Source organism: Artemia franciscana, chromosome 2, assembly GCF_032884065.1.
Source record: "Artemia franciscana chromosome 2, ASM3288406v1, whole genome shotgun sequence".
NCBI lineage: Eukaryota > Metazoa > Arthropoda > Branchiopoda > Anostraca > Artemiidae > Artemia > Artemia franciscana.
The window spans coordinates 61,314,141-61,334,034 of record NC_088864.1 but is presented as its reverse complement, the minus strand read 5'-3'; the positions used below and the strand labels follow the sequence as shown (position 1 = coordinate 61,334,034).

The 19,894-nt window shown below is 34.0% G+C and overlaps 2 protein-coding genes across 2 annotated transcripts in view; both read right to left on the bottom strand.

Moving 5' to 3' along the window:
- Positions 1–843: 843 nt before the first annotated feature.
- On the bottom strand, positions 844–1,710 carry LOC136043890 (small ribosomal subunit protein uS3-like). The gene has a single exon (XM_065728910.1). It carries the CDS (start codon positions 1,677–1,679, stop codon positions 939–941), a length of 741 nt encoding a protein of 246 aa, XP_065584982.1. The 5' UTR covers positions 1,680–1,710; the 3' UTR covers positions 844–938.
- Positions 1,711–8,712: 7,002 nt separating this feature from the next.
- Positions 8,713–19,894, bottom strand: part of LOC136043889 (uncharacterized) — a gene marked incomplete in the record, with an annotated part of 113,453 nt that continues 102,271 nt past the window's right edge. Inside the window, 3 exon segments of the mRNA XM_065728909.1 lie at positions 8,713–9,027; positions 10,210–10,361; positions 12,215–12,369. Of these exon segments, the coding sequence (XP_065584981.1) occupies positions 8,769–9,027; positions 10,210–10,361; positions 12,215–12,369 (566 nt within the window).

The following is a 19,894-nucleotide window of genomic DNA, read 5'->3' as shown; positions in this document are numbered from 1 at the left end:
AAAGAAACGGCTTACCGGGCACCGATGTTTGGATTAGTGATTTATTTGTCCCCATTTTTATTTTTATTTTCTCAAAAAATGGACTTATTGTCCCAATTCTTAAGAAACGGAATTTCTTAAAAAATTCTTAATTCTTCAAAACAATGATTTTGACGTCATAGTATGTAAAATCACCGTACGATATTTTCGAAAATAATCGTTTCAGGACTTGTATTATTTCCAAAAGTTCGTTTCCATTTTCAAGAGCTAATATTTTTGATTCGAGTTTTTTGCAGTACGTCTTCAAAAGTTTTCCTTACATAACAGTCATTGTCTGTTATGTCTGGAAACAGCTGATAAAAAATCTGGATGCACAGATCCTCGGCCTTCTCCATCGTTTTTATCACTATAGCAAATTCAATGTCAAGTTTACATATTCTTGTTGAACATTTCCAACAGAGAAGTGACAATTCTCTATTTACTTTAGGAAGAGATAAAGCCTTTACTGCATTTACTCTTGTTCCCCCCGCCACCTTTGTCGAGCCACTAACGATGCTTTGAAATCCGTATAAACTTGTATCTAGGACTTGAGAATCGAGATTAGCCGGACTAAACGGTCCAGCAATGACATCTACTTATTCTTACTCTTTTTTAATATCTTCCTCATCAAAGTGTCTATTAACTTAGTGAAAACCTCAAGTGATTTGCATATGTTCAATAAGTCAATGGCAACTTGAGACTCTTTTCTTGCCTTATTTAGGTGCTTGAAATGCCTCATTGCCAAATGAAGACACTGTCTAGTTTCAAATAAATGTTTTTCTTTTTTGTATTTGATTTTTAATTTTATTTTGTCGGAGAATGTATCTAACGAACTGCTTAGACTTAAAAGCTTCTAATTTGATAATACTGGTCCAAAATAGCGAGAATGATGCCAGAGTTGGCAAAACACATAAAAAAAGTTATGCTTGAACAGGTACAGGAGGTGGAACAGCAGTCACTTCTGACCATAATGCACCAGCATTCAAATCCTCATTATAGGTACTATCTTCCTTTGGCTCAAGAACCGTCATGTGGTCAGGGAGGGGCTTCTTGTGACCTATTTGGTTATTTGGATCCCATGGCAACATGATTTTCACTTTAATGCCCAAAGCACCTTGTCTGAGAAGTACGTGTCGAACAGCTGTATCAACATACTGATTGATGGGCTCTCCAGAATGGATCATAAGACCATCAACAAACTTTGTGGATTTGGCTCTCTGTCCTCTCAGTTTACCAGACACAACAACTTCACAGCCTTTGGCTCCTGATTCCATAATAAATCGAAAAACGCCATAACAGGCCCTCCTTACAGCAAGACCGCCAATCAATTTATATCTAAGTGATTCTGCCTGAGCAATGGCACAAAGACCACGTGCAGCCACTTTCTCAGCATAAAGCTCAATTGCACCTTCTTGAAAGCCAAAACGTTTTTGAACAACCGAAGTTAGTTCTCGGATCCGTCTTCCCTTTTCTCCTAGAACACTTTGGGTGCGTGCAGCCAAAATAATGATTTCAATTCTAGCTGGGGCTTGACGGACTTCCACACCAGAGTACCCATCCTCTGCTAATTCTTTCATAAGAAATGTGTTTAGTTCAGCTTTGAAAACTCCACTTTGCATAAATTTTCGTTTATTGGAAATCTGCGTTGCTTGTGGATTCATCTTTGGAAATTATCTTTTTGTGTAACTTAAATTATTGTTGGTGACTAAAATAGAAATACGGTGCTTCGATCAGAATTCTGGCCTTAAAGTTTTCAAGATTGAGGATAAGCAAAGACTACTGAGTTGATTTGGTTTTATTTGTAACAAATATTGTTTTGCATCCTCTTTAAGTTTGATTTTATACAAACTGAAGGATAAAAAGAAAAAAAATGGTATTTGTCTCTTAGATTACGTCATATCATTTTGATTGACGTCTTAGACGAGGAAGATACCTTACTTAATTTGATGTTGCTTTGAGAATAAGTGTTGCCGCATTTAATTGAGTTTCTTTTGAAAATGTACTTATTTGAGGAACTCAAGGCACGGTCACCTAAAGAAACGGCTTACCAGGCACCGCTGTTTGAATTAGTGATCTATTTGTCCCCATTTTTAATTTTTCTTCGCAAAAAATGGACTTATTGCCCCAGTTCTTATGAACGATTCCTGAAACACAAGGGTGATACAGTTAGAATAATAAGCTTATCTAAGAGTTCTAAAATAGTTTTAGCGTAAAGAGTGAGTTATTGAGGAGGAGGATAACCCCACTCAAAGCATGGTCACCTAAAGAAACGGCTTACCGGGCACTGCTGTTTAGACTAGTGATTTATTTGTCCCCCTTTTCGTTTTTTTCGGAAAAAATGGATTTATTGTCCCAATTTTTAAGAACGATTCCTGAAACACAAGGGTCGTTTAGTTAGAATAATAAGCTTATCTTAGAATTCTAAAATAATTTTAGCGTAAAGAGTGAGGTATTGAGGAGGGAAAACTCCCATTCTTACACCTATTAATTTCTGTTCACTTTTAGTAGTGATTTTGTTCATTATTTCAGTTGAAAACACTTTTTTATGTTTAGTTTTTGACTGTTTTTAAATAATCCTGGGAAACCTGGCTCCCCCTCTAGGGATAATCTCTTCCCCCTCGGAAAAAACCTCTATTGAAATATCTTCCCAATTAAATAACCCCCTCCTTCACTAGGAAAATTATCCCCGAACAAATTCACTTAAATTATTCCCGGACAAATTCCGTAAAAATTTTTGCGAACGATTGTGGCTGAAAGTTTTTGCTGTAGTCTTTTATTTTTGATTGTTTTAAAAATAGCCGCAAAATATTCCCCCACGCCAGTGAAAATTCTTCCAACAAATATGCTGTCCTGTCCCCTAGTAGAAAGTTCTTCCCTCAAAAAATTCCGTTGGAAAATTTATCCCGCAGGAAACTCCCCCTTGGAGAATCTCTCTTAAAGGGAACCCCCTTCCCCGGACAGTTCCTGTCCGCGTGTAAAATTGAGTCAACAGAGAGAAAGTAAGGAATTAAAAATTACTTTAAAATAAAAAAAAATCAAGGAATAAAAATTACTGTATTGTATTGTATCAGATTAACGACGCTTCTTGACTGCTAAGGTCCCTGCGTCAGCCCTGCAGTGCATTCCTGCAGCATGATTCGATCTCTGGGTCCCGTATTACCAAGCTAAGGTCAAACCCACTGCCCCACCACAGGACGAATATAAAAATTACTGTTAATGGTAAAAGCTCGTTTCGAAAACAAATTTACAGGAATTTCAGAAAAGAGCCTGAAACCCCTCAAAAAAGCATCGGGTCGAAACAAAAAAACATCACTGGAACTGAAATAACAAAATGACATCGAAACGAAACAAAAGTATAATATTGAAACTGCCACTGCAGTTTCCCCTTGCACTAATAATAATAATAATAATAATTTATTTATCACCCACTTCACAAAACAGAGGTTAAGTGGAGTAAAATACAAAAAAAAAACAGCAAAAGTAATACAAAAGAAACAAATTTAACAAATTTTTGATCGTTAATTTTTCTTTTCAACATACAAGCATGAATCCCAACATTGACTTTCATGCTTCGTAGGGGGAGAATAGAGGGCTAAAAATGTCTTAAAATTTCCCAGCTGAGCTTCTGTTACACTTTAGAAATCTAGCTACAATCTAGACCATAATTAGACACATAAATCTGTGCTATAAAACAAAATCATTTTTGAATGATATCCTGACGTCATTCATCATCTTTCATAAGTAGATGAAATTGACTTATTGAAAAAAATTGACTTAATTTTGATTGCTGTGTTTTGTTAATAAAAAAAGGTACTAGATGTAGCAAATTTCTTTAAAATGATTCCTTGAAACAGCTTTTGAAATCGTTTTGGTCCTGTGGTGGCGCAGTGGGTTTGACCTTAGCTTGGTAATACGGGACCAAGAGATCGAATCATGCTGCAGGAATGCACTGCAGGGCCGATGCAGGGACCTTAGTAGTCAAGAAGCGTTGTTAATCTGATACAATACTTGAAATCGTTCCAGTACCCCGTTCGCAGCAGAGAATAAAAACGGAAAAAGAGAGTACATCGGGGCCAATAATGTAATAATAGTGATTTTAGTTGCTGTTTTCGCAGAGGAACTGTCAGTTTCATGCATGAGGTTTTCATCATAATTAATTTTCGGTTATAATTGGTCGTGGTGCGTACCTCACTAGGTTACAGCTACTTATGACACTACGATTGTTTAAAAACAGTTGAAAACATATGGCATCTTTCAAGTTTAATTTTATGGAAACTAAAGTATAAATAGTTCAAAGGGGCCCATTCAATTAGAAAATTGAAAGGCTTTTTGGGGATAACAAACCCCGCCCCCAAAGCCCTCAGGGCCAGGGCTACAAGTTATATTAGCGGCCAATTGTTAACATTACAGGTTTTTATGGAAGGGTGGTCGTATAAACTTCGGATGTGGCTCATTCAATGATAAATCAGAAGTCCTTGTGTCCCTTTTTAGAGTCAAAGTGAGAGGAGAACAATTAGCTCCACCTCATGTCTCCTCTTTCCCAAATGCATCTCATAGAAATTTAGAGATCGTCATATTAGATGTTACTAATATAGAAATACACCGCTTCGACCAGAATTTTGGCCTTAAAGTTTTCAAGATTGAGGATAAGCAAAGACTACTAAGTTGATTGGGCTTTATTTGTAACAAATATTGTTTTGCATTTTTTTAAAGTTTAATTTTATACATACTGTAGGATAAAATGAGAAAAACGTCATATCATTTTGATTGACGTATTAGACGAGGAAGATACCTTACTTAATTTGATGTTCCTTTGAGAGTAAGTGTTGCCGCGTTTAATAGTTTCTTTTGAAAATGTACCGATTACGGTACATTACCGGCTTACCGGGCACAGCCCCACTCATGTGAGTAATAATTTATCTTCGCTTTTAGTTCTGATATTGCTCCTTGCTTTTGGGTGAAAAAACTTGTCTTTCTTTTATTTAATTTCTGATCGTTTTTTAAATAATGCCAGGAAACCTTGCTCCCTTTCCTTGCTCCGAGGAAAAATTCCCCAATTAAGAGTCATTTTCAAGTAAAATAACACCCCCCCCCTAACAAGAAAAATTCTCCCTAGATAATTTTATTCTATCTGAAAGTCCCCTCGGAAAATTTTTTTGCGGACGATTCCGGCTGAGATTTTTTTTTAACAGAGTTTTATTTTGAAAGACTTTTTGTTCTGATTGGTTTTAAAATCATGCCAGAAATCCTCCACAATGGGAAATTTTTCCATAAACTCTCCCTTGACTCGTATAATTTGGAAAATTAATTGGCTTGAAAGCAAGAAAAGCAGCTGCATCCGCAATATTCTGCTATACATGGTTAGCAGATGTATAGAAATCTGATATAGTATAGATGGCTAACAACTATACTAGTTGTTAGGAATAGTAGTAGTAGTAAAAGGTCTTAGTTTAGAGGTCCTTGAGGTTAATGTTGAGATTTTTTGAGGCGAGTAACTATATTTGACAAGCATTTGCTTGATGAGGCTCATATTATTTGAGGTTAGTTTTGACGTTCGTTGAGGTTGAGTAAATATTTTAATAAGGGTTAGCTTTATAAGATAACATAAGATAAGATATAAAATATTCTGCATTGGCGGCATCTTTTTTTTCCTTTTTTTTCCCTCCTCAGCTAGCTGGACACTGGAAAATCATATTATTGTATAATGGTTCATTTTAAAGGAAATTGCTACATCTAGTGCCTTTTGTAATTAACAAAAATAGTCTTTAAAATAGAATCAGTTTTGTATGAAAAACTGCATTTTTCTATAACACGGAATTACACACGAAAATAAAAATAGTATTTTTAACATTATAAAAAGCATGTACATATATTTACGTAAAATGCAGTAATTCTTTCAGGGTTTTAATGAAAAATTTGATTCGCAAATCGAAACTAAAGTAATTCCAGAAAATATGAAATAAAATAATTTTTATTTCATCTCTCAGTTCAAAGTTATTATTGTCTCATGTACCCAAACGTTTTTGACTTAGCTCCTAAATTGTGTATCTCTATAAAGTTGTGCTATATTTTTGAAGAAAAAAAAATTTGTGTTCATTTTACTTTTCAGTTCAGAATCGCTACAGTTATTATGTAAACTGCAAAAATATTTATGGTATTTGAGCAATAATTCTAATCCAGGTTGTAACGGTAGCTAACAACTTAGTAAGAAACAAACATGTCCCATACTACGAAATGAATCACCCACGACTTCTAAAAAATAGTGTCAGATCAAAAAACAAAGTCCATTTTTATAACCACCGTATTCGATACTTCTATATAGGAAACTTACCCTCTTGGTCTTTCATAAGAGATCAATATTGTTCATCATAAATTATGATAGACAAGAGGATCTTATGTAGTAGTCATTCATAGAAGTTGTGCTTAGACTTTAAATTGACAATTGTCGAAAAATAGTCTGCGGTAAAATAAACCTACAACCTTCTGAGTGAAATTCTAACATGCTATCCACTGTGCCTCATAGGAATTGAACAAGGAAACTTGCAGTCTCTTTGCTTCAACAACACAGAAACTATGTTGGCGTTCACCAGTTAACGCTTTTAGCAGTTGGACTTTTACATAGGAAACTTACAGTCTCTTGGCTTGAACAACAAAGAAAATATACAAGCTTGAAAAGCAAGAAAAGTGGCTTGATCTACGATATTCTGCATCGAATAGCATCTTTTTTTTTTTTTTTTTTTTTTTTTTTTTTTTTTTAAACTCAGATAGCTGGTCACTGAAAAATCATAGAAAAATCTTAATTACTTATCTTCACAGAATTTGCCACACCTAGTGCCTTTTATAATTAAAAACCAAATAGTTTAAAAAATAGAATTGCATATAGAACTGAACATATAGAACTAAACTATATTTACGTATAGAACTGAACACTGGTTAATTGTGATTGTATCATGGTGGTAGCTCTAGCTGCAACCTAAGAAAGCAAACCACAGCTCATGCTAACCATAAGTTGAAAAATGCAGTTTGAAAAAAAATCCTTATGAGGAAAAATTGCAATCTGATAGTGCTTCAGGAATATCAAGGTTCTAGTGGTAACGGCAACCTAATAAGAGAAGATCAAGTGCTATACTAAGAAATAAAACAACCAATAACTTCTAAAACAGTATCAGATCGAATTACAAAGCACACCATTAGAACCACTTTGTCTGAAATCTCTTTAAAGAAAATCTACAGCCCCTTGGCTTGAACAACGAGGAACAATTGAGTGGAACAATAAGGAATGATATTTTATAGTGGCAGCCGCTTTTGTTTTCTTCCTTTTTCTCCCAAGATAGTTGGGCACAAGATGTGGCAGTTTCCTTTAAAATGAGCCATTAAACAGCTCTCTGTGTCTCGCCACAGCTAAATGTTTCAGTGCCCAACTATCGGACCAACTATAGGGAGAAAAAGGAAGAAAGTAAAAAATGCTGCTGCCGATGGAAAATATCATTCCCTTTTTTTTCAAGTCAATGGATTTTCCTTGTTGTTCCAGCCAAGGGGCTCTAGTTTTACTTTAAAGGGGTTTCAGACAAAGTGGTTCTGATGGTGCTCTTAGTAATTCGATTTGACACTGTTTTTAGAAGTAATGACAAATGTTGTAAATATTGGAAAAAAAACCTTTTTGTTCCACCACCTGAAAAATAAATCTACAACGTCAACCAATATGTAAAACTCGACCAATAAGGGCAGGTAAAGCAAAGATCATTGGTAAATTGTCTGAAGTAATGGAAATCAAAAATGAAGAACAAAGAAAAATGCGGTTAGGAGATAAGCGACAGCAAGAATCAAACCGTGTCAAAATTGAAATTGATAGTTATAATAATTGGGTTTGGGATTTTGGTATGGATAAAGTCATCAATACTTACCATGGCCTTTGTTAAAAAAAAAGTTTCCGCGATACGTATTTCATAATGACAAAAGACAAGCCAGGGCAAAAGTCGAGGTGCAACATTTTACAAAACCTTCAAGCGACAAAACAGCTATAAACAAAGGCATTAGAGTTTATAAGGACGTTAGCCCAGCACCTGATACTGCATCAACCTCAGTTAAAAATAAAACAAAAGTTAGGCTTTATGTTTTACATAATGAAAAAAGACAAGCCAAGGCAGAAGTTAAAGGTTCAATAACAAAATACTGTAATTTCACAAGGGTGCTAACTCTAATCTAAGGTCGAAAAATTTGTTAGGGGTGACTGATGAAAATGAAGCATAGATAACTGTGATTAAAAACCTAGTGAAAGTGAGAATCCCAACTGTTAAAAAAAAGACATAGTTTTTGACAGTTTCCTATGCACCACAAGATGACTGGCACAATTTATTTTATATCGTTAGCCCTTTGTTTTCTCCTTTTTTGGATCCAAAATTGAAATTTGCTCCCTATGGGCTTGTGGTATAATGGGCGTATTTTCACGAAGGGGGGGGGGGGTTGCATCCCTCCAATAATTTGGGGGGGAGCTATTACATAGCCCATGTCCCTTGACTATCCGGATACGGACCCATCTTGCCCCCCAATAAAAACGCCGAGGCTTCTCTCCTGAGTAATATTTGATTCTATTGTAATAGATATCTTATCTATCCTATACCAACATTATCTAAATTTAATCCATTCAATTGCCGACTCAAGTTTTTAGTATCTTCAACTCCGAAGCCCTGATACTCGTTTTAACAATGAATTGTATTTTTTTTCTAATCACATAAAAGACAAATATAGCATTAGCATTCTATTTTTTCTACAAGCTCTGCACACATATCATTCACTATATGTTGTTCCATAAAGGCTTCTTGCGTAACTGGGCAGGCAGCTGGAGAAACCAGGTCATTCTGTGGATCGCCATCCGAATTTCCGCACGCACCACAGGTTCGCCCAGCAAGTGTTGCAGGAGAGAACATAGTTGCATGATATCCACTATATTGAATATACAGCCCAGTCTTCTGAGAGGATATTATGAAATAGGGATCATGGAAACGAATCCTTAAAAAGAAAAACAGACGTTAAAATGAAAAATAATTAGTGTAATAATAAGTTTCTGGTAGAGCAATTATTGAATTATCGTAGCAGAACTAGCAGAATAGTGCCAAATGTATTGAAGAATGTGCCAAGCGTGGTGAAACTTTGCCGAGCGTGGCAGAACTTTGCCAAGTGTTTTGGGAGTGTGTAAAGCGTTTAGGAGCTTTTCAACTATTGCAGAGCTTTGTGGAGTGTGGCGAAGGCTGCTTAACGTGGTGAAACTATGCGGTACATCTAGTTTTTGAAGATGTACACCAGGTGATGAGAAGTAAGCACCCCCTCAGATTGACGTAAGATCCAAAGATGGAATAGATTTGAGTCTACAGGCTGCATATATACTCTATGAGCCTTGCGTGTCCCACAGATCCTAGGTTGCCCATCCCTGCTCAAGAGAAATTTTTTTAGAAAACAGGTTTTCTAAAAACAGAGTTGCCTTGGGTAACTCGTCACACAATGACAGTGTAGATTACCTATTTTCATGTATTTTTAATTCCATAATATAAAAGTTGGCTAACTGAACAATTTCGTATAATAACAGTGGCGAATACTCAAGAAGTAATACATATTAAGGACGATTGGTACCAAAATATCATTTGCAAGTCGCAGCGTTGGCTAATAGTCTCAAAGACAAAGAACCCATTAGAAACTTTTTCCCATCACCATAGAGAGCTTCCAACGCAATTTTGGTATAAATTGATTGGGTAGATGTGTCAACAGTTCGGAAAGCTAACGAGAGGCTAGTTTAAAACAATAGAAACCTATAATCTTTTTGAAATATTGAACCATATTAATTTCAAAAACTTCCAATTAATTAATCAATCAATTTATTCAACCCATCAATCTATAACAAAAACACTTCAACATAGACTCCCCCGTAAGACTCTATGGCCAGGAAAAAACAGGAGAGAGACAAAAACGGAGCAAATACTAAAAACTTTAGCTATAATGCATTACAAGCATTAAAAGACTTAACACACTCACACACGCAAACACACACACACACACACAAAATAATTGCCAAAAACTCTTTAAAATGGTGTCAGATATCAATTAGATTCAGGAACCATTGGCAAACAGTACCAGAAAAGGAGAGTTCATGAGAATCACTAATCAACAATATATAAAAATAAAATAAAAGAATTATACCTTACAACGCTGTTGGAATCTCCCAAAAGATCGTGATTGGAGCTATGGGAGCTAACTTGAGTACTTGCACCATTGATATTTACTTGAAAGACACGATCCATGCTTTGAGGTATAATATCTACGTGCTCATTACCGATATACATACTCATAGCCTGAAAGAGCATAGTAAGTTACAACCCGAAAAAGAATAATTGTGTTAGTAACTCAAATGAACCAAATGTAGTTTTTATGGTAACTCATAGTAAGTTCATCTGACCTGATAATTTGTCATAGGATAAAACTTTAAATAGACGATTGATGAAAATCAGAACAATCTGAGGGATATCCAAAATTAGTTAGATAAAAATAAGGGGTAAAATAAAAGCAAAAAATGAAAGGGATTGTAATGATATGCAATACATTGTTCATTGTTCAATACTTTCACTAGGTTACAAATTTCCTAGATCAAAGCTCATATCAAAATGACTGTAGATCGTACTAGAATCCTCCTTTGGTAAAACATGAAAACTGAATATGGAAATAAAGATATGTTGCAAGAAAAGAACAATTCAATAGGAGATTATGGAACTAACTAATTAAAGAGGTGTAAGGTTCAAAACAGCTAATTTAGAAAGAGGTTTTAAAGATTTGGCAACGGTCAATGCAGGGGACGTTAGCTGAGTGCGTGGAGTAATTGTTCTCCCCTCTAGATTTTGGGATTTATGAATTCTACAAAAAATGGAAAAAATTATAAAATGGAGTGATTTCTACAAAAAATGGAAAAAATTATATCCCTCCTAGACCTTCAAAAATAGTTTTTTGTATGTTTAGCAAAACAAAATATCGCCCTCCCTTATCCCTGCATTCTTGCGTATTGGTATAACTAAGTTAGGAACTGCAGAAGTTTGAAGACCCCATTGAAGAAAGAAGCTCCATTAAGTGCAATTAACCACGTTCTTTAATACGGATTTATCAAGTTTGTTCAGCTATAGATAGCCAAAAATACACAAAACTGAAAAAAAACTTAAGGTAAGATATCATTTTTTCAACCTATACCATTATTCAAAAATTCTACCCCCCCCCCTGGAAATGTCTGTAGATGCCCATGTTTCTGGAAAATAATTGAGACATCCAAGCTGTATATTTTTGCATTGACACCGTTTTGGAGTTGACAGAGTTGTCGATACAAAAATATCCGGTCTGTCTATTTTTGTATCAGGAAGTTTCTCTTGTTTACACCCCTATGGGCTAGAAACAAACGTCTAGTCTTGGCGTGCAGTTCGCTAAGACTAGTCGCGACAGTCGGGGTCGCTTTCTGTCTAAGGTCGATAAATCAAAGTCTCCATACTCCTTTATGTCAGTAGGTTATCTGCATGCTATTGTTTGCATGTTATTTATATGTTATATTACTCACAGCAGTATAGTTTTTTACTTCCGTGTATTCGTGTTTTCCTTTTCTCTTTCTTTTATTTTGAACCCTTGCTTATTCTTTTTGGCCAATAAAGGTATTGATTGATTGTCTACTTGGAAAAGGGGTTGGTCAAGATAACTGAAAAGACCCTTGATCGGTGCTTATAACCATTCAGAATTAATTCTAAAAGGATAAAACAGGTTAGATAGGTCTTATGTTATTTTTTTCCTCATGATTGGACCATGTACAAAGCGGAAAATAATTCGAATTTAGAAAGGTAGGATAAGTCCTAGCAGGTTGAGCCTGCTCTAAGCTGCATCTCTGAACAATTTCTGCACGTTTGACTCCTTGGCTGCTAGTTTTAGGATTTGCAAATAGTCGTGGATCCTCTGCATTTATTTATGTAAATGCTTAATTTCTAGCCCAGCCTATGGATGAAAAAAGTTATTATTTTCAAAATAGGTACAAAGATTGAATCGGGTATAATACAGTGATACGGTACAAAGGAAGAAATTTGAATATCTGTTTTACTAAAAAAGAAAGAATCACATAACACTTTATGAACTTTCTTAGCTGATAGTGTTCTGAAATAAAGATGAGTTCAATTTCACTTACTAAGGGTGCTGGAGTTTCACTTTTCCTCATCAAAATGGCGAACGTTGGAGACTCTGAGCAGTCCGCCATAACTAATGTGGGACAATTACGGATTTCCGAGTTTATAGTTGAATTATCGAGCGTTTGAATTGATTTTGGAGTTACAATGCAAGATGCTAAAATAGATAATTAATTTAAGTAATACGACAGAATTAAAATGATCTAAATAGATATACCGTTTTGAGAAGCCTCTCGCTAAGCCAAGTTTGATTGGGTAAAACTATTTAAGTCTCGATAAACCCATTCGTGTTACTAGCACTACTACCTAATACACTGGTATAACTTGAAATATTTAAATATATGAGGGTACTACTTCTTATTTAATACCATGTTCTCGTATAGACTTTGTTGAGTTACTTAGAATACAGCCTATCAAACAACTTCAGTACCCAGGGATAAATCAAACCCTGCTTAACAACTGATCCCACTTCAAACCAATAGCAAACACTATTTTCTGTTCAATCGAATATTTTTTACTTTCCTACCACTTTGACATACTTTTCTGGTGTACCATATAAATTTGGTGGTCAAGGTAACCCTTATGAACTGGGCTATCGTGACTGAGCTAATTGAACTGGGTTCGTTCTTTTAAGGTAGTGACAAAAAGGTGCTGGATCAGATCTGGTTCTTTGGCAGAAATTTTGCGAATTTGGAAAGCCATTCAGCAGACAAATCAAATCATCAAACAAGGATAGCTAGCACTGTCTTTTTTTAATATTACGCTTGGATCACTTTAATTCTCACACTTTTTCTTTCCTTTGATATGTTTTATATGCTGAGAGCAGGCTTAGTTATATTGATGCATTTCCAGTAATTAAAACAGTCAATAATAAAGATTGCCTTTTTCGTCTTTAAAAAAGAATACAACTAAATATAATTTCATCTTTATTTTACTTTACAAAATTGGGTTTGAAAGGGGCGTTGTAGAGCAGATGCGTATAATATATATGAAAAAATCATTTTATATTTAAATAAATTAGTAGTTCTAATCCTACAACAACAAAAGAGAGAATAATGAGGACTTTTTTCCCAAGACAGTGAACCAACAAAACCTATTTGAATATTTCGGCCCTATATCTAAGGGCCGTCTTCAGCAAAGGAAAAAATAAAAAACAATAAAACACTTACAATAAAAGTTCTCAGTTAAAAATCCATTTTTTATTTTAAAATAGCCTTGGCATCATTACTTCTTAACGAAAAGTTCAGCCAAGACTGTCTGATAAAAGCTAACATTTTACAAGATAAAAAGGTTCATTCATTTCACTAACTGTATTTATTAAAAATTCGATTGATTTCTTATTGCGATATTTGCCTTCTCTGCAGCTAATCTGATAGTTCTTTTGATATTGGGCTTGTTTTTGTTCATTCCTATTTTTGTTTTATTTTGAATTAGATTATTTTCTATAATTAATTTTGTGTACATAGGGTTGAGTGTGTATTCACCCAAGTCTCTATTTAGGGATTTATTATTATTTAAGTTTCGTTTGATTTCGATTGCCTCACGGACAGTTTGTTTGATTCCTAGGTCATTGCTAATTAGAATTGTTTCGTCAAATAGAACATAATGGTTTGGATTTTCAAAAATATGACTACTTAAAGCTGAATCGAAAGATATAGAGTTATTTTTAGATTTTAACGCTTTTTCAATACTTTCTTTGTGTTGCTGTAATCTTGTTCCTAAATTTTGGTGGGTTCGACCAATGTAATAATTTCCACAACTACATGGTATTTGATACACCCCTCGTAGACGAGTAATTGGGGTTTTATCCTTACCAGAATTGACAAGATTCATTATACTTAAATTGCTTGTGAATACAACACGTAAATTGTTTTTTAAACAAACTTTTTTCATTTTTGAAGTAATTTTCGGAATATAAGGCAGGTAAATCGTGCTTGTGGGTTTATTAGAATCATTTACTGGTGTGGGATTTAAGGCTTTAGAAGAATGCATCTTTAATCTTTGAGCAATAACAGTATTTATGAGAGAAATTGGGTACCCGTTGCCAAAAAGTATGTCTGTAATAAAATTTAATTCTTTTTTAACATACGGCTCTGAACAGATATTAAGTACTCTATCCACAAGAGATATTACCACACCTCTTTTAACCTGTGGAGGATGGTTAGATTTGAAGTGAAGGTATCTATTATTATGCGTAGGTTTTCTGTAAACCGTAAAATCAAGTTTATTCACACTGCGTATTATCAATACATCTAAAAAAGGTATTTTTCCATCTCTTTCGGTCTCTAGAGTGAATTGCAGGTTTCTATCGTAAGTATTTAAATGTTCTAGAGAACATTTAAATACTCCAGATTTAAACATTCCAGAGAAGGCAAATATCGCAATAAGAAATCAATCGAATTTTTAATAAATACAGTTAGTGAAATGAATGAACCTTTTTATCTTGTAAAATGTTAGCTTTTATCAGACAGTCTTGGCTGAACTTTTCGTTAAGAAGTAATGATGCCAAGGCTATTTTAAAATAAAAAATGGATTTTTAACTGAGAACTTTTATTGTAAGTGTTTTATTGTTTTTTATTTTTTCTTTGCTGAAGACGGCCCTTAGATATAGGGCCGAAATATTCAAATAGGTTTTGTTGGTTCACTGTCTTGGGAAAAAAGTCCTCATTATTCTCTCTTTTGTTGTTGTATTATGGAAAGGCAGTGTGGTCTTCGTCATTATTTACGTCACGCTTATGGGGAGCATTTGACCAAAGATATTTTTCATTTTATTAGTTTAGGGAAAAAACACGCGAACATTATTAATCAACAAACGTTTCTGGAATCCTGCAGAAGGAATAAAATTATTCCTAAATCCTTAAGGCATAAATTTCACTTAAATACTTTACGAGAGTCACAGTTCACACATAAACTACAGCTAAAAACGTTGAATCATATTATTAAGGACAAAAAACACAGAAGACATAGAATTTCCTCAGAACGAAAATCACTCGAAAATTTTCTATCACAGAGCTTGTCCACTGATGATTTTTTGCAAATTCTTAGGATGGAAAGGAATTCATTCCACCATTATTTCCGTGTGTCACAAGAGAGACTCACTAATAAGTTTACAAGGTTGAAATATGAGTCTCAAGTGGTCAACCAAGTTTACAATCCTAAGATAAGTCCTGGACCTGCGATTGTAAATATTTCATCTAAAAAGCTTAGCTATGTTGAAGAAAAAGTCCTAGAACAAGGGCCAAAATTTTCGTTTTTACCGAAACAAGTTCCAGTTGCAGACTTGATAGCATCTTTAGAATCCTCTCTCCACAAATGTAGTGCTCTTGTTTCAAACCCGGATACAGTTAGATCTTGTTTAATTAACACTCTTTACAACACCTCATTAAAACTTCCTAATTCTCCCAATAATGCAATGGAAAAATCATATGACACAAAAGTTTTGAATAAACTCCGTAAAGATTCCTCAATAATAATCACTAAAGCCGATAAAAGCAACTCCATAGTAATTATGAATAAAACTGATTATGATGGTAAAATTCAGTCACAGTTAAATGATACAACCACTTATGTTAAATCAACCCATGACCAGACTGATCAATTTGCTCAAAAAGTAATAAATGAATTAAAAACTTTGAAAGAAAATGGCAGAATCACTCCACAGTTGTACAATAAATTCCTCCTTCGTGGTGTTTTTTGCTCAAAGTTTTATGGATTACCAAAATTGCACAAACAAGGCATTCCTCTAAGACCCATTGTAGCTAGCACAAAATCACCTGCCTCAAACATTGGAAAATGGTTATGCACTGCATTTAAACCATTGCTTCACTCCCAAAAATCTTATATAAAAAATTCAGTTGATCTTGTAGAAAAATTGAAACAAATAGACATTTCTGAAAATTCCATATTAAGCAGCTTTGACATAGTTTCTATGTATACTAGTATTGATGTTTCAAAATCTGAACAATTATTACAAAATAAACTGGAAAACAATTACCATCTAATCGAAGAGTCAGCAATAGGTCTAGACATTGATGTTCTCATGCATTTGGTTAAATTAATGTAACAAATATTCCATGCACTTCCAGTTTCGAGATTCATATTATAACCAGGTAAGGGGCCTTCCTATGGGAGCACCTCTATCAGGCCTACTCGCAAATATTTTCGTCGAAAATCTTGAAAATTGGGCCCTAGATTCGTATTTTCTTAATCATGTGTTTTGGGGACGTTTCATGGACGACATAATTTCAGTTTGGAATTATGGCGAAAGTGAACTTAAAGGTTTTCTAGAACATTTAAATACTTACGATAGAAACCTGCAATTCACTCTAGAGACCGAAAGAGATGGAAAAATACCTTTTTTAGATGTATTGATAATACGCAGTGTGAATAAACTTGATTTTACGGTTTACAGAAAACCTACGCATAATAATAGATACCTTCACTTCAAATCTAACCATCCTCCACAGGTTAAAAGAGGTGTGGTAATATCTCTTGTGGATAGAGTACTTAATATCTGTTCAGAGCCGTATGTTAAAAAAGAATTAAATTTTATTACAGACATACTTTTTGGCAACGGGTACCCAATTTCTCTCATAAATACTGTTATTGCTCAAAGATTAAAGATGCATTCTTCTAAAGCCTTAAATCCCACACCAGTAAATGATTCTAATAAACCCACAAGCACGATTTACCTGCCTTATATTCCGAAAATACTTCAAAAATGAAAAAAGTTTGTTTAAAAAACAATTTACGTGTTGTATTCACAAGCAATTTAAGTATAATGAATCTTGTCAATTCTGGTAAGGATAAAACCCCAATTACTCGTCTACGAGGGGTGTATCAAATACCATGTAGTTGTGGAAATTATTACATTGGTCGAACCCCACCAAAATTTAGGAACAAGATTACAGCAACACAAAGAAAGTATTGAAAAAGCGTTAAAATCTAAAAATAACTCTATATCTTTCGATTCAGCTTTAAGTAGTCATATTTTTGAAAATCCAAACCATTATGTTCTATTTGACGAAACAATTCTAATTAGCAATGACCTAGGAATCAAACAAACTGTCCGTGAGGCAATCGAAATCAAACGAAACTTAAATAATAATAAATCCCTAAATAGAGACTTGGGTGAATACACACTCAACCCTATGTACACAAAATTAATTATAGAAAATAATCTAATTCAAAATAAAACAAAAATAGGAATGAACAAAAACAAGCCCAATATCAAAAGAACTATCAGATTAGCTGCAGAGAAGGCAAATATCGCAATAAGAAATCAATCGAATTTTTAATAAATACAGTTAGTGAAATGAATGAACCTTTTTATCTTGTAAAATGTTAGCTTTTATCAGACAGTCTTGGCTGAACTTTTCGTTAAGAAGTAATGATGCCAAGGCTATTTTAAAATAAAAAATGGATTTTTAACTGAGAACTTTTATTGTAAGTGTTTTATTGTTTTTTATTTTTTCCTTTGCTGAAGACGGCCCTTAGATATAGGGCCGAAATATTCAAATAGGTTTTGTTGGTTCACTGTCTTGGGAAAAAAGTCCTCATTATTCTCTCTTTTGTTGTTGTATTATGGAAAGGCAGTGTGGTCTTCGTCATTATTTAAGTTATAATCCTTTACATAAATCAACCATAACATATAATATGTAACCTAACCAAGAGGCAGATTGAAAAATCAGGACGCTCATAACTTAGTTCCCTCTTAGATACTAATAAATTGAAAGTAAAAAAAAAAGGAAAAATAAACAATAAAAACGTATCTTTGTCTTAATAATTGAGAAGACATTTAAAATAAAGTGATGAAAAAAATTCATTGTTTTCACATTTTCATTAGACTTTGCCTATTTTTATACCTTTTTATACCAATGGGCTGCTCCCCCCCTAAAAAAAAAAAAGTTTCAACTACAACCAGAAGAAAACAGCTGGCGATTAAATGTACATATGTATTTGAATACAGGGCTCGTATAAAAGGTCACCAGTGAAAGCTTCTGGAAAATATATTGGATTGTTAGTCTTTTTATTTAATTTTAAGATTTTTTTAAGACGTACACAATGATGTGAGTAATCACTGAACCAATTCAAATCATCAGATTTATATTCACCATCCTTCTTACTTGGTGCAATTTTTTTTTATTTACTTTCTATTCATTCGTTTATCAATGTAGTAATATAATTGGTGTGCACATTAACATATTAATAATATATCAGTGTAGGTACATATATATTAATTTAAGCAGTCACTGAAATCTGCCATTAAGAAAAGACAGACGCTAAGTCACACTCTAAAACCCACTAATAAAAAAAGTAAATAAAATAAAAGATGGTTCTTCGTATATTTACCACCTCTATAGGAATGAGCCTTGTTTTAAATCATGTTTCTTCCTTCCTAGATGTTTAATCGCTTTTAAAAACCGGAGATTCATAAGACTCAGTTCCTCATTATATGAATCCCAGAAGAATCAATTGACATCATTATAAGTTGCCTGTGCTCTTCGGACTGTCGATACGGTAAATCAGTATAGTTATCAGGCTATCGGTAAAGGTCATGCCTCAAAAATTTGGAGTTAATGGATTAAGAATGCTCATTATTTTATCTACTGCAGTCAGCTAAAGTACGTCTTGCTTAGTGAGTAATTCTAGATCAGTTCTAAGTCATTCACGGTTTTTCTAGTCAGATAAAAACGGAAATCAATGAATCTCCGCTTAAAATCTTTATTAAAAAGTATAGAGCAAAGATATAAATAAAGGCAAGAACAACCTCTCTGAAACCTCTCTGAATTGTCAGGTAAAGCGGCGTTGGAAGGCAATGTTAAAATATTTTCACCGGGTTTATCTAAAGATTCCAAATTTTAATGAATACAATTTTTGCCAATCGACATCATCGATCTAAAGTTGAAGTTCACTATCATAGTTAGATCTTAAGTTCGATCAAAGTTCATCGAACTAAACAATTAGGCATCTTAGATGGGTACAGTTATTATAAATCATATTTCGCGGATTACTTCTTGAGATGGCGCTGATGTAGCGTCATCAGCGTCACTTCTTTAACATACGAGTGGATTTTATTTGCGTTTAACATTGCAGAAGAAAATACTGAGGATAGAAATTATAGCCAATGTGGAAATGGAACATTTTGAAACTGGATGTTAATATTTCATGTTATATATGATATTATCCTGATCTTAATATCTTCTTATTGACATTAAATGTTAAGTTTGAAGAAAGCTTACAGGAACTTGAAAATTGATAGAAAAAAGGTATTTTGACCCCTTCATTTCCCATTTCTTAGCATTACTCTAAATTTATTTCCCTGAATAAAATGAGATTATGCGTAATCCTTCACCACCTACATTGATCTAAAGGACCTATCATGAAAAGTGAAAAATCTGGATCGAAAAATCCGTTATTGCGTAAGATCTTGACCCAGAGTTCTTTCTGTTCAAGTCTTAGTTACATTGAGTTAAAGACAGGTTTTGACATTAGATCATTGCAGTCTTATCAGGTGGAGTATATCTGCACATATGGGTGCTTTTTGAAGTGTCTGCATGCTAAATTATTCGAACTCACACATTTTAATGGCGATCATGTTCTCTAAGAATTGTACATTTGGGAGAATTACACTACCTCTAATACAAAATACATCAGGTACTTACATATGAGTTGATTTTATA

Excerpts from the sequence above, each read along its gene's own strand:
- LOC136043890 (XM_065728910.1), bottom strand. The coding sequence starts at position 1,679 with ATGAATCCACAAGCAACGCAGATTTCCAATAAACGAAAATTTATGCAA.